General features: G+C 38.4%; 1 protein-coding gene across 2 annotated transcripts; it reads left to right on the top strand.

Annotated features, from left to right (window-relative positions):
* Positions 1-722: 722 nt before the first annotated feature.
* On the top strand, positions 723-14364 carry Lsm6 (LSM6 homolog, U6 small nuclear RNA and mRNA degradation associated). 2 transcript variants are annotated; one of them, XM_046459094.2, is made up of 5 exons: positions 735-866; positions 2242-2344; positions 7937-8040; positions 11960-12073; positions 14037-14364. In XM_046459094.2, the coding sequence occupies exons 3-5, from the start codon at positions 7947-7949 to the stop codon at positions 14069-14071; spliced, it is 243 nt and encodes an 80-aa protein (XP_046315050.1). In that variant the 5' UTR covers positions 735-866; positions 2242-2344; positions 7937-7946; the 3' UTR covers positions 14072-14364. The 2 variants fall into 2 exon arrangements, with proteins under 2 accessions (XP_046315051.1, XP_046315050.1); XM_046459095.2 differs by lacking the exon at positions 2242-2344 and having other exon boundaries at positions 723-866.
* The last annotated feature ends 851 nt before the right edge of the window (positions 14365-15215 follow it).

Genomic DNA, 15215 nt, shown 5'->3' with positions numbered 1-15215 from the left:
TTTCTTTTTTCTCTCCCTTCCCATTAATAGCTACACTATAGAGGATTCATGCAAAATTCCAAATCAAGTTCCCATAGTAGCAATTAAATTATATCTGCACACCATTTTATTTTTTAAATTGAATTTTATTTTTTTATTTGTTCTTTTCAGATATACATGACAGTAGAGTATATTTTGACATATTACACAGACATGGAGTATAACTTCCCATTCTTGTGGTTGTGCACGATGTAGAGTTACACTGGTATGCATACTATTTTCAACTGGAACTATTCTGTAATGCAATATAACTTGTATCATTTATAATTCAGTTGTTTTAGTGACTTTAATTTTTTGTAACATTTAACATTCCCATGGAAACAGTCTCTTGCTAATAGTGTCTGAGCCTTCATATATTTAATTAACATTCAAAGGTGTATTTAAAGACTTGAGGTTGTTTTGTGTATTTGCTTTAAATGACACAAGGACATTTCTGGGTACATACAGTCCATTATTTAAGAATGCATTTCAGTTTCTTATGCCTTACTATTTGTTACACTTCTGTAAAGAAATCTTATCCAAAACAGTTTGTTTCATATTTTTATTTCGGTTTTTGCACTCGGCTCTCTATTAGAAGAGAGAACGCCAGTTCTTACTACTCGAACCCCATTGCACCAATTTTGCCACTAAACAAGAGTTCCTGGATTCGCGCGCTCCGGCCCGCTCCGGCTTTTCGGTCCCCGCCAGCTGCCGTAGTAGAGGACAGCACTGATTGGCTGAGGCAGAAAAGTGCCGCCGCCTCGGCGGTTTCGGTTTTCGCTCGGATTGTCCGCGGAGGCCGGGCTCGTGGGGCGCGGGGGGTGAGAGTGCTGGATCCCGGCTTCTAGGTGAGCCCGGCGGCCTGGCGGGCCGAGGACGGAGTCGCGTGCAGCCCTGGGTTGGAGGCCCCAGTATTGTGTCGCGCCGGGCGGCGACTGCAGCGACCGGACCGGGCCGGGCCGCCCCGGAAAGGGCCTGGGGAGCGGGCCCCGGCGCCCGGGGGTGTCGGGTCGCCGCGACGAGCCGCTCCGCGTTCTCTCCTGGGCGCCTGGTGTGGCCACGAGGTTTCTGGTTGGAGGAGCGGTGCGGTTCCGGCTGGCTCGGGGTTGGTTCCCGGGCTGCCCTGGTTGGGAACCCGGGGTATGGCGGGAAAGAGGACCCAAACCCAGGCCCAGCTTCGCCCGCTTCCCTGGGCTGCAGGGAGTTGCGGGGCCTCGGTCACTGTGCCTAGCCCCAGGAATTAAGAGCTCGTCTGGCCCATCCACCGAGTTGTCAAGTCAGGAGCCTCACGATGTTTTTTTGCACGGTGTGAAGTCCTGTCACCTGGAGTTTTCTGTGTCCTTGTGCGCGCGTGCCTAGCGGGTGTTTTATTTAGGGTGTCTAGGATTAAGATGATGCGTTTCATGTTTGTGGTAACTTAATGTCCTCCTCACGCCTCTCCGTAGTAACTAATACATGACTATTGTAGGAAAAAAAAAATTGAAAATACAGTCTTTGGTAAAGAAAATGATATGCACAAAACCCCTCAACCTACACCCACTTTTTCTTTTGTATGTGCTAATTTAGACTTTAGCTAAGACTCTGCATGTTTTTATCACTTAACAGTATATTTAGTTTTCCACTTCCATTTAAAAACCTTTCCTAAGTATCATTTCTCATTCCATTTCTTCTTTTGGTTGGCTGGCTACTTTATCATTTCGTGGGTCCCATCAGGTATTCAGCCGTTTCCCTGACTGTGAGGCATTTGGATTGTTTTTGAGTCTTTGCTCCATTTCAGCATCAGATAATACATTCAGATGATACTTTGATAAACTTTTTACCCCTCAACTGTATTGTAAATTATTTCCATGGACTAAATTCTCAGAAGTTAAATCATTAGATGCTGTGTTCTAACAGAGTATTTTTAAGGTGTTCATAAACATTGCCAATTTTTTTTTTCAATCAAGTGTTAGTAGTTGATATCATTCAGGTATGACTGTATGGTATATTTCTTAACACATCAACTAGCAAAGCCTCTTTTTGCAATTTTATTATTAATAGTGATGCCTAGTGATTGTGCTTGCTAAAATATTTTTGCAGGAATCTTCAGTAGAGAGAGAGAGAGAGTGTGTGTGTGTGTGTGTGTGTGTGTGTGTGTATTAGTGGAGTTATGATATAGACTAATTGGATGTTAGAGCAGAAGAGACTTCAGTGGTCATCTAGCATAACTGCCTTATTTTGCAGATGAGGAACCTGGGGCCTGAGTGGTGGAGTGATGAGTTACCCAAGTCACACAGCTAATTAAATAGCAGAGATGGGATTAGAATTCAGGTTTCCTGCCTCCCAAGTGAGTACCCTTATCTGCCTCAAGATGCTTTCTCACTGAATGTGGCATAGAAGAGAATTTTAATTTTACATCACCTGGATTATTCTTTCCTTTTAGAATTTTACTTAGTAAAAGAGTTTAATTGTTGAAGAAATTAAAATACTGATAAGTGGGAAAGTGACCATTTCCATGGCTAGGACTAGAAACCCATTATTTAAAAAGGCAGTTCCCTTCAGGATTTTTTTCAGTTGCTTTCAGATTCTCTATACATTAGAATAAAATATTCCTAGTAAGCTATGCAGTTGTCCCTTAGTATCTGAGAGGGATTGGTTCCAGGACACTTGCAGATACTAAAATCCATGGGTGTTCAAGTTCCTTATGTAAACATCGTAGTATTTGCCTATAACCTATGTATATCTTCCCCTATAACTTTAATCATTTCTGGATTACTTAACACAACGTAAATATTCTTTTGGATTGTTTAGGAAATAATGACAAAAGTCATGTTCACTTTACATATAACCAGTATAGGTCTAACTGTATTTTTTTTTTTTTTTTTTTTTTTAGTATGGTGATCCATGAAAATCACAGGATATGGAGAGCTAATTATTTTATAATCCATTATTTGGCTAGGACATAATTATTGGTTCTCATTTCTTAGACTTCTTTTATTTTCTTTCTTTTTTTTTTTGGAGAAAGGGTCTCACTTATTACCCAGACTAGTCTCAAACTCATGGACTCAAGTGATCTTCCTGCCTCAGTGAATAGATGGAACTATAGGCACACCCTACTGTGCCTGGCTCAAAGATTTCTTTAAAACTCCTTTTTGCTTTAAGTCCAGAGAACAATGTTTTTTATTTTAGTTAGCAAGTTTTGTCAATTGACATTTTGGTCCAGATAAGCCTTTGTTGTGGAGGGCTTTCCTGTGCATTGTAGGATATTTAGCAACGTCTGTGTCCTCTATCTACCAGATACCACTAGCACCACCCTCAGACATGACAGTCTTCAGACATTTTTTAAAAATATATTTTTTCAGTTGTTGATAGACCTTTATTTTATTTATTTATTTGTATGTGCTGCTGAGAATCAAACCCAGTGCCTCACACATGTCAGGCAAGCGCTCTACCACTGAGCCACAATCCCAGCCCATCCAGACATTTTTAAATGTCCCTGACAGTAGGGTGCAAAGTCACCCCTAGTCGAGAACCAGTGGTTTATAGGAATGATCTGGGGAACTTGAAAAATTGTAAATTATAGTAATTTACAAGTAAGTAACTGCCTTTTGCTTGAGGTAGGCTTCAGGACTCTGCATTTTTAACAAGCATCTCTGTAGACTTGGATGTCTCGCTTTCTTCAACAACACAGAAATTTTTCTATTTTCCCTTCTCTTTCTCTTACTTGGTGCTCAACAACAGAGACATTTCTAAGTTGATAACTGCTGAAGTCATAAATGATAGTTACTAGCCTCTGAACCTGTAGTTTGAGCGGTGGGGGTGGGGAGAGAATGGGACTGGGATTTTGCTTGGCACTGGTCTTAAATGTCTCTTCACAGACTCAGGCAGTCTGCTCAGGTAACCAGGATACCAAATGAGGAAGATGCCTTCTCTGTCCCTGAGCTGTTAGAATCTACTGTGGGAGATTGGTTGGCAAATGGGAAAATGACAAAATGGCCTGAGAAGGGCAACTAGCTGAGAAGGGTGGTGACTGACAGTGGAAAGAGGTGCTCTGAGGGGACTCTCTTGGCCCTTGGAGAGAGGAGGCAGTAATCCTGTGCTTGGGGTGGAAGGACTGGTATGAATTCTTCAGAAGAGCAGGCACTCCTCTGTCTCAGTCGGGTGCTGTGTGGAGAGCCGTTCTCAGTGGGGCACCCTCCTCTGACTTTGATAGTTTTGTATGATGCTGCATTTAGTTGGGTTGTAATGTTATGTTTCCATGCGAATTTTTGCTTTTCAGATTTTCTTTTTCCACCCTAAACTGTAAACACTAGGCATAAGTAAAGGTTTATAGGAAAACACTGCCAAGAATTAAGGACTTCCAGATTTTCTGTTCAATAGCATAACTCAAAATCACATCAAATCTCTTTCCACTCAGCTATTATATTTCTTTGCAGGCAAATTTACAGTACTTTGTCACTGGGTAATTTTCCCTCCTTGTTAGTTACTCTTATTCAATAAGATCTACATGTCTCCACGGCCATTCCCCAGGTTTAATAGGGGAATCTTGGCGTATTCAAAAAGGCGACAGACAGCATGTACTTTTGAAAAGGTTTGAGCTTTGGGGTCAAGCCTTGGTTCATCATCCACTTCATAGGGTTTCTGTGTGAATTGCTTATGAATCCATAAGCACATCATTGAATGAATGAAGTTTGATCCCTCTCCCCCTGATTCTTTTACCAAAAAAAGCAAACAAATAAAACCTCTGCAGAGCAGTATGCAGATGTCCTCATACTCTATAGACCTTTCTGTGGCTTCTGACAGAAAGTACACTGCCTTTGACTTAATAGCCATTTGTGAAAATAGGTCATTTAAAACAAGCCTGAGTAGGAGTCAGGGGAGGGATAGGAGTCATAGAAGGTGATGATGGCTTTAATTTTAAAGGGAGAAGTTTTACCAAGGTGACCCTGCAGAAAGGAGGTCTTTTTCCTCTTACGTGTTTATGGTTCAGGAGTCTTATCTCTTGCTTCAGAAATTGTCAGAACCGTTCTTTCTGCCTTATCCAATTTAAAAGATGAAAACTTAAAATTACTTGAGCCAAGTGATGGGAAAAATTGTGGTGTCAAGACCAATTTACTCATACAAAATGGATTTATGGGCAAGTCATTAAGTAACAGGGAGTACCAAGGAGGCCTAATGAAGACTAATGTAAAAGATATGGCTCTACTAAAGTGATGGATAAAATGTGTTTGAGGCAACCATAGTCTTCCCAAATAACTTTTAAAATGTTATTTTTTTCAAGAGTTCTAACAGAATGTAGATATTCTAGGAAACAAATGAGAAGCTTGTTACCAGTCCCTCCTTTCATGTGGCTTATGGGTTTTTGAATGAGAAAAGACCTGTTTAAAAAAAAAAAAAAAGTAAATAGTTCCAGGTTGTATTACATACAACCAAATGCCAAACCAAGATACCAAAACTGAGATGGCCTGCTCTCTTCCGCAGCTTAAAGCAGAAAGTGGAATCAGGCAATTCTGCTTAGAATCCTCCGTTCCCTGTCCTTGACAGTATTTCCCACGCTTGCCAGTTCATGCCAGTCTCCTAGGATTGTGCGAACAGACCCTGAAGACCCTGAATCCTTCTCTAGAACCGCCGACAGGAATCTTCAAGTGACTCAAATGTGGGAAACTGACTCAGAGGCTCAAGCTTATGATCCCTACAAACGAATGTAGCTGTGTCCTCCTTGCCTGTGTAGATGTGACCTTCAAATCCAAACACACCATCCAGTCATCCAGTGTCTTTGCTGAGACTTCTCTCCTTTCAGCTGGTGCACTCCATTTCCCTCACACTCAGCTCAGGTGTCACCTCTAGAAATCCTCTGATCTATCTTGCCTACTTCTTTCTCTATACATAAATATTCTACCCGATTGCATACAGCCTTTGTAAAAATCTCCATTGGTTTTTTTTTTTTGAACCCTCCTCTGGAGTATAGCTCCAAGGGCCCAAAGGCTGTGGTTGCATCTCCAGCCTGTGTGTCTGACACTTTGTAGCTGCTCCATGAGAGTTTCAGTGCTTGATTGCCTTCAGGAAGGGATTGATGTTAACTGGACTAAAATTGAGGCTTAATGGAGGTGTTTCCTTTGGAGAGCTTAGAACATATCTGTGTTGTTTTTGTTTGTTTGTTTGTTTGTTTTTTTATGGTACAGAAAGTTAATGCCTTTAAGGGATACTGTCAAGCAACTGGTCATCTGGGTTTGTATTCTCTTCCAACATTAACTTTTAACTCTGCTTCTCACTTTTTGCTTTTCAAGTGTTTTTCATCCTAAATTGTAAATGCTTAGGAATAGGTGAAATTACTAATAATTAATTAATCCCTTACACTTAAACCTGTGAACTAGGTTTTCCCATCACAGTGTATTTTAGTGTGTTTTTTTAAATGCTAAATAGACAGCTGACCTTATCTCGATTTTGTACATGAAGAAACTGGCATAATGGGATTTGACATCTGCAATAGGAAATGATTCTAAGATTCATGAGATGAGATGAGTATCGTTGTTTAGCCATAAAACGGTAAATATGCGGGACATAAATAGATAGTTTATAGATGAATGAGAACATTTGTTTGTTTTCACTAAACTCATTAAAGGTACTGAATCTGTTACAGTATTTACTTTGTAATTTTTCTCTTTGCACTGAAAACACATAAATAAAATTGCTATGTGGACTAAGTAGTAGTAGTAGTAGTTGTAATTTTAGTTATCTATTGAGGCTGTGCTGCTTTAAAAAAATGAGCTGGCAATTCAGTGGCAAAGTTGAATCTGGCTGAACAAAATAGTTACTTGATCATATTTTTTAAAAAAATATTACCATCCTTGTAGGTGGGTACTGTGGATGGTCCAAATGATAGTTATTAAATTTGTATATTATTTAACCTAGGTGTTGGCTTTTCCTGTTAAGAGAAAATTATTTTACCGAAAATGTAATCACTTATTTACTTATGACCCTTCAACAAGCGTTTAGATGATTCTTCTAGATTCTCAGGTCCTAAGGTCACAGCTTCTGTGTGTGATGTGTATTTGAATTTCTTGCACAGTGTTTGCATATGAGTATTTGTTGAACCAATGAAAACTGGTTCATGGCATTTCAGCTTACCAAACTGCTTAGATACACAGATTCACTTTGAGAACATCTCAAACAATGATCCTGAACTTGAATCAGATCATTGGGTGATTTTACTGGAAGTAAAATAAGCAGTGATATTTATGAAACAATGTTTGACTATTTTGATTGAAAACAAAAAACCAATTTGAGTAGTGTACTCAGTTATTAGTTTTCAGTAATGATTATAATAATTATCCTCATAGGTACTGTTTAGACATCAGTTGTTCATAATGTGCCTTTGTATATAGAGAAGACTTTAAAATGAGACTAGTTAGAACTTGACTGTTACATCATATTTTGGTTTCATCACATTAGAGGAAAATTATTTAATCTTTCAGTGTCTTTATTTTCATCAGCAAAATGGGGATAGAAAGACCTTCTCCCTGAGGTTCCTGTAAAGATTAAATTTGATAGTGCTTTTAAAGATGTTAATAGAATGCTCAGCATAAAATATGTGTTCATTAAATGGTGAGTGTAGTAGTGGTTGTAATGGGTATGCTGTGTGTGAGATAGCAGTGACAGGTGACAAGGAGTAGCTGCTCTGTGAATACAGAGTGCTCCAATGAGGCCCTGCCATGAAACCATGTTGTGAGGACTGCATGAAATAATGCATGTAAAACACTTGGCTTCATAGTAAGCACTGACAACTTGTTAGTGGTCATGTAGTAGTAGCAGTGGAATAATAATACCAAGTCTTCATACGTGGTCCTTACCTACTCAGTTTCCTAGCTTCAAGGTTTTTTTGGTTGAATAATTAACTTTTGTCATTACATTTATTGCTTCCTTTCATATTTCTAATCAGGATTGTTAAAATGAGTCTGCGGAAGCAAACCCCTAGTGACTTCTTAAAGCAAATCATCGGACGGCCAGTTGTGGTAAAATTAAATTCTGGAGTGGATTATCGAGGTAATATTTTCATGTTTTATCCTCACTGGTGTAACTAAATAAGCCAATGTGACTTACTCAGGGTACCCAATAGACCAAAAAAGCATTGATCATCAACATTTTTTATGTCCAGCTCTTTTTGTACCTCTTTGTACCTCTGAGATGGTTCCTTTTAGAGAGAAAAATCTAACAGCAAAGTGTGTTCTTCTGACTTCCGCTGTTAGTTGCGTGAACTCTGTCTCCTTTTGGAGATGATACATACCAAAGTTCCCTGGTGGGAGCCAGGGACTCACAATCAACTCAGATAGGAATAACCAAGTAGTGAAGAACGCCTTTGTGCAGCAGCCTTTGTTTTTGCAGAAGTATTTCAGATTGGCAGGCGGCTGTTGAGCAGCATCATTTTATAGCCTGACTTTCCCAATTATGTGATGTGTGGGGTATTGGGTGGTGCCTTTCTGTTCTTGTAGAGCATACTCTTTAAGAGGCTCTGAAATTAACTTTGCAGAAGGAGTGATACCAAATTTCATTTTAAAAAGTTGCTAAACCCCAAATCTTGCAAAGTTAAGATACATGAAATTACGTAGAATATTTCACAAGTATAGATGATTAATTCATTAGCAAAGTTTTGTGGCCTTGGTCTCTTCTAGATAATTAATGATGGTAATCTCTTGAGCTTTCACTTTTTGCACATGCAGACATCATTTTGTTGAGAACTTACTACATGTCAGTGTGTTGATCTTTTTAACACATTTTCATTTTATCCGAACATGAATCCTTTGAGGTCTCTTTTGATTATCCCCACATAGAAAGGGAGGAGCTGGGACTCAAATTCAGGCTTAAGTCAGGAACCTTGTTAAGAAGCCACTGCTTTACTGCTTTTTCCCTTCCTTTGTTCTTTTTCTTTCTTTGTTTTTGTTTTGTTGCCTAGGCTGATCTTGAACTCCTGAGCTCAAGTGATCTTCCCATCTGAGCCTCCTGACTGGGACTACAGGCACATGCCATGCCCAGCTTGCTTTATTTGTCGACATTAATGACTAATTTAATTTGATTTTTGTATTATAACTAGTGGATTTATACCAGTTACTGAGAAATTATAAAGTCTCTGTATACTGCTTTTCACCCATTGACTTATTGATGAGCCCTATGGAGGTGATAAAGTGATCACTAGACTTCTCGGGTTTGAGTATATTTGACTGTTGATTAGGGTGGGGACATTTTTGTGTTCAGTATTTTCTTAGTACCCATTTTATTGAAGGCATCAGTCTTCTTAACTTTGTTTCCTCTGTATTCTTTAAGGAAAATATTTATAAAGGTGTAATACATGTTTTAGTTTTATTTTTAGAAATTTAAAAACAAATAGAGTTAGGTACAGTTGCACACAACTGTAATCCCACAGATTTGGGAGGCTGAGGCAGAAAGATCACAAATCTGAGGCTAGCTTGGGCAACTTAGATCCTCTCTCAAAATAAAAAATTTAAAAAGGCTGGGGACATGTCAGTAGAAGAGCATCCATGCATTCAATCCCTAGTACTGAAAAAAAAAAGAAAAAAGAAAAGAAAAGAAAGAAAGAATTTAAAAACAAATCATGGAGAAAAAGTAAAGAAAACAAAATCTCCTCAAATTCTACCATCCAGAGATAATCTGCCTTCCCAATTTTTATCTCTCTGTATATTATTTTACATAAATGGAATCAACTGCACATGACCCTGATTTATTTATTTATTTAACACATTTAGTTCTGTGACAGTATGGAAAAAATTCTAGTGGCTACATAGGAATCCCTCATGTGACTGTACCAGTTTTGTTTTTACTTGGTTTCCTTTAATGACTACTGAGATTTATTTAACAAATTTTTGCCATTAAAAGCAACTGCTTTTTTAGCACATCTTGAATGTGTAGTGTCTTTCTGGATAAATCTCCTAGGCTGGGATTTTTGAGTTTGCCAGGTGGCTGGTCCTCCATTAGGTCCAACATTTTTTCTTCTCTATGTTCTCAGAGCCTTTATGAACTTTTATTTTTCTTTTCCAATCTAAGTAGCAGCAAGTGATATTTAGTTTTGTTTGTATTTTCTTTGTTTATTAACAAGACCAAACAGCCTTTTACATGGGAAATAACCATACTTTTTTCTTCATTTATGATTGTCTGTCCATGATCTCTGTGTTCTTAAAGCAAAATATTTTACACTATGTAGGGGGCCTTACTAAAAGAATGTGCTTATTATTTAACCACAAATAATTAAAAAAAAAAAAAAAAAGCCTGGTGTAGTGATGCACTCCTGTAATCTAGTTACTCAGGAGGCTGAGGTGGGAGGATCGAGCACAAGTTTAAGGCTGGCCTCAGCAACTTAGCAAGACCCTGTCTCAAAATTAAATAAATAAATAAGACTAGGAATGAAACTCAGTGGCAAAGTGCCCTTGGGTTCAATCTCCAGTACCAAAAAAAAAAAAAAAAAATAGTAACTTTCTGACAGAGTTTCTTTCTCTTTAATGTTGAAGAAAACATTGTTTCCTATTATTTGTAGTACTTTTTAATATCCTGGAGAAGGAAGGGGACTATAACTCTAACCTCCTGAGCAGGTTTTTTTTTTTTTTTTTTGTTTGTTTGTTTTTTTAACTTTTGCTTCGAAAACAGATACTCCCATTAGAAGTGAACCTTGCATCTTGAAATAATCATTTTGTTTAGCTTTTATTCATAGTTGCATATCATATCTTCGACATTCCTGCTCATTTAGGATTGTGATTTGGATGTAATCTAGTCCAGCAGGAACCAGACTGCAAAGTTGTGTCTTAAGCTTTCTTTTGCTGGGAAATAATTGTTCTTAATAGTTCACAGTCCATTCTGGTTCTTTGAAAGTTTACAGCCTCTCTCCGAATTCCCTTAGGTTAATGTCTGTGCTCTCGTTACACACACACAATTTTGAAAAGAAACTTTTTTGTGTGGAGGATAATGGGGGCAGAAGCAGAGAGTGAGGTGCATATTAATGAAGTTAAGACTTTAAATGAAACTGTTGACTTGGTTAATCAAATTGAATCTGTAGTGTGTGGTTTTGCTTTATTTTCTTTCTTTTTTTCCCCTAGAAAATAGCACTTTAAATTAGATGCTGAGAGTTAGAGGCTTACAGATTTTCAGCCTTTGAAAACAAATCATCTGGTCAAATTTTGCAAAATTTATACTGTCTTAACACAATTAAAGTGATTCACTCACACTGTTTCCTTGAAAGCTCCCTAGAATGTTTTTAGCTGTTTTTCTCTTATTAGTTTTGATTTGAAAATATTATAACTGTAACAAAACAGAATGGGATGTGTTATAATGCAATATGTTGCCCTGTATTCTCAAGCTGCTCTTCAGTGTGAGTCACAGCTTTGAGATGTTCTTTCAGGAGCACCTGCTGTCTCCTCTTCTATTATTTTAACAGATTGTGGAGACTTCCTCTTAACCCTGGAGTACATTCATCTGCTGCAGTAGATGTTGTGAAAGAGTGAAATAAATCTGCCAGACCCGTATTTCACTTAGTGGCTAAAGTAAGAAATGCCACTGGAACCGAGGATCATTTGTCCATGCATAATTGCCCACTCCTTTCTTTGGTGTCCAGAGAATGGCATTTTAGTTGGAATATTCTTATTCTGTTACTTTTGTGAAGGCTTTTAAAGTTGCTGTGGTGATCAAGCATTCCAGGAGGGAAGTGACAGTTCGTTGCTTGTCCTGTAGTGGTGATGTGTGACCATGTTCACATTATGCACTTCCTAGCCTTCGTTCAGAGTGCCGTAGAATAAAGGCTTGTTTTGTGCTTAAGTCTATTGGGTTTTGTTATCAGTGTGAATTTTTATATTATGCATTTAAGGACTATTGAATAAAGAAATTGTCAGTTCTAAGATATGCCCTGTAATTTTCAACTCTTACTTACTTTGTATATCTTGTTTTTGACTCGTTCTATCTCTAGGGGTCTTAGCTTGCCTGGATGGCTACATGAACATAGCCCTGGAGCAGACAGAAGAATATGTTAATGGACAGCTGAAGAATAAGTATGGGGATGCATTTATCCGAGGAAACAATGGTAATATTTCTTCACTCTATAGTTCTACAGCATTTGAAATAAGCCTTTTATTTCAAATGTTTATAATCAGGAGTACTAGGGGGTTTTCTAGATCATTTGAAGGTTGAGTTTTAGATTTTTTTTTTTTTTTTCTTTTTAAATGATTGTAAGTCTTGGATTTTCAGTGTTGCCAGTTCTTTTTTTAGGTGCATCATGGAATTGTGGAACTAGAAATTCTTTTCTCCTTCTCTTGCTGATGAGGGATGTTGGTATACTGATCTGGAACCCCATTCTCTTCCATATATTTATATTCCCCCAACACATATTCTTGCTTCTCACAGTCTGGTAAGAACGGGTGCTGTTTCCCTGCTCTGTTGAGTTTACATAATTTGGTGCTTAGCTTATCCTATTTGACCTTTTTTTATAAAGCATTCACATGCTTTTTGTAGAGGTTTATACCTTAAATAGGGCAAAAATGGAAAAATAGGAAATATGGTTCTGAAGTACTCAGCTTTTCAATTGCTAATATATTGCTATGATTATTGTGGTTATTTAAGTACTTCATTTCAAAACACAAGTTAACTTATCCAGTGAAGTCATGTTTGAATTTTTGGCAGGAAGGGGAAGAAATTGAATTATGGCATTTATCCCTTGACCAACTCTGACATTTTGATCCTGTTCCCCAAATGGAGCTCTCAGGTTCTTTACTTCAGATTTTTTTCTTGATTTCTTTGCTTCTTGGCAAGGAGATCTTTGCCTCCCTTAGCAGTTGGATCTCTGAGCTATGGGTGAAATTTCCTGAGTCGTATAGTAGATACTCTAGCCTCTATCTTTGCAGGACCACATTTCTGCATCATGTCTTTATATACATGCTTTGATGCTTCCAGGGTGTAGAATTTCTCCTCCTATTTTTCGTGTTCTTTTTACTAAGAAGTGTTATGATCTTGCCTTAAGACAGCTGATAGCAACAGTCCACAGGATGTTCTGTGAGTGATGACAGGTGGAGCCTTTCACTTGCTCCTCGTACCTAAGACTTGTCCAGTTTCCCCAGAGGTGTTTTTGTGGCATTCAGTGCTTGCCTTCATATGGCCTTTTCTATAATGCAGTTGTTATCTTTGGATTCCCAGTTCACCTCTTCAGCTCCTAAGAAGAATCCTGACTTAATTGATGAATCTGAGCTGTTTTCTTTGGCCAAGACATCCCTTAATGTTCACTTTGAACAAACCTGTCAGAATCTGAATACTCATGGTGGGGATTAGGGAAGGAATGTACCTCTGGTGACAGCTTGACCAGTGACCCATCATCCAGTTTTGTCTTATTCTCACAATACGACATACCCCACTGAGTTCTGTTTGGGGGTCATGACAAGACTAGCAAAGCAAAACTGGATAATACCAAAGGTTGAGTCTCTGTCAGGTAACTCAGACTAAGGGCTTTGGTGCCTGGAAAAGCAACAACAACAACAAAAAAACAACTCAGCTTTTGTTGATCCTGGTGCAATTGAAAAGGTGAGCAGCAGGTTTACAATTATGTTGGAGAGATGAGTAAAAACACTATTCCTAATCTGAAATCTAGCCTGGTAGATTTACTTTGATAATAAAAGTACCATTATTGTGCTTTTAATGATAGAGTAGTCTCATATCAATGCCTGGCAAAAGGCAGTATCTCTGGATTATGTGACTCCTGCTGAGGGGATCTGCACGATTACTAATGAACAAGTCTTATAGTTAAGGGACTTTCCTGTTTATCATTCTGGCCACAATTTGTGAAGTCAATCAGTGGATGGAAAAGATTAGTTGCAGTCATATAAGAAATCAAACCCAGGTCTAGACTCATAAAACAAGTTGTGTAGTTGTTCCTGAATTAATTGTATGTTGTGAGCATTCCTTTTAAATTTGCGAGGTGTCAAGCCAAAATTTGCTTTTAAAACTTGCTATTACGATACTTAACAGCAGTTGCTAAATATTTATTTTTGTCTTTTCAGTATTATACATAAGTACGCAGAAGAGAAGGATGTGAAGACACCAAGGAGCAGTTCTTTTCATAGTTGGATGTATTTTTTAATGAAAGTTTTTCTATTTTTGATTCTTTTGTGCTATAAGTTATCCTGATTTCATAGTAGTTGGTGACTTTTCACTGACATGTGAGTAAGATAAATGTATAAAGTTGTGGATTGACTTGTAAAGAGTTTTCACATTTAAGTTTCAGTCATTTTCTTTTACTTCTGTGTCAGTGTATAGAATGCTATAATAATTAAAAACAAGAGACAAAGTCTGTTTTTTCCTACAAGGTTATTAAATGTCATGTCATTCGCTTTGCCTTATTTATTCAGCAGACTACAGTGGTGCATGTATGGGTATATAATTAAAACATTCCAGAGATTTCCTCCTTTATCCTGTCCCCTTCTACTCACATACAAGATACTTGGGTGAAAAATGTTCAACAAAGGCATCCAGTTTCCGTTGGAGACTATAAAAAGAGGCCATGAGGTCAGAAGTTCAGCTGCTGATTCAGTCACCTAGATAGAAAATAGCATGGGGGTTCTAACAGTGGCACTTCCACAGACTGAGTGGAAATCCCAGTTGAGTTGGGAGAGAAATTCTAAAGAATTAACCATATACCAGTTGGGCAAAAACCTTCCTGTCAGCAGTCACCCTGTGACTCCGCCTGTGCAATTAGACCTTTTAGGTTTCCTTGCTCCTTTTAGGAGTGTAACATCAGTGTTAATCAGTTCGTGGCCACAGGAGAGAAAGAGCCATTCCGTGCAACTCAGTCATTTATATGAAAGCAAAACCCAGGGCTCATAAACTCATTCAGGTTCCAGTTGCTAAGCTGTGATTGGGAAAGAATTTCTTCTAACTTGCTTAGCAATTGGCTTTGGGGAAAACTTTCTTTAAAATCAGAGCTGTGTTCAAGAGTGAAGTTGTCCCAGATAGGAACCCCAGGCTTTCATATCGCCTGGCAAAAGGCAATGTCTCTGGATTATGTGACTCCTGCTGAGGGGATCTGCACAATTACTAATGAGCTTCCCCCCACCCTGCTGCATTCTGAATAGTTCCACTCTGTCTCTAGTAACAACAAATATATCTGGTGCTGTGGTTGAATGGACACCAGACCGTTGTGTGAGCTTGCATCGGCCCTCCTCTTCCCTCCCTGCCCAGTC

Source organism: Marmota monax, unplaced genomic scaffold, assembly GCF_021218885.2.
Source record: "Marmota monax isolate L192 unplaced genomic scaffold, Marmota_monax_Labrador192_F-V1.1 WCK01_AAM20220418_F8-fsc00002, whole genome shotgun sequence".
Lineage (NCBI taxonomy): Eukaryota > Metazoa > Chordata > Mammalia > Rodentia > Sciuridae > Marmota > Marmota monax.
Note: the sequence above shows the minus strand (reverse complement) of the source record. Positions and strands in the feature narration are given on the sequence as shown.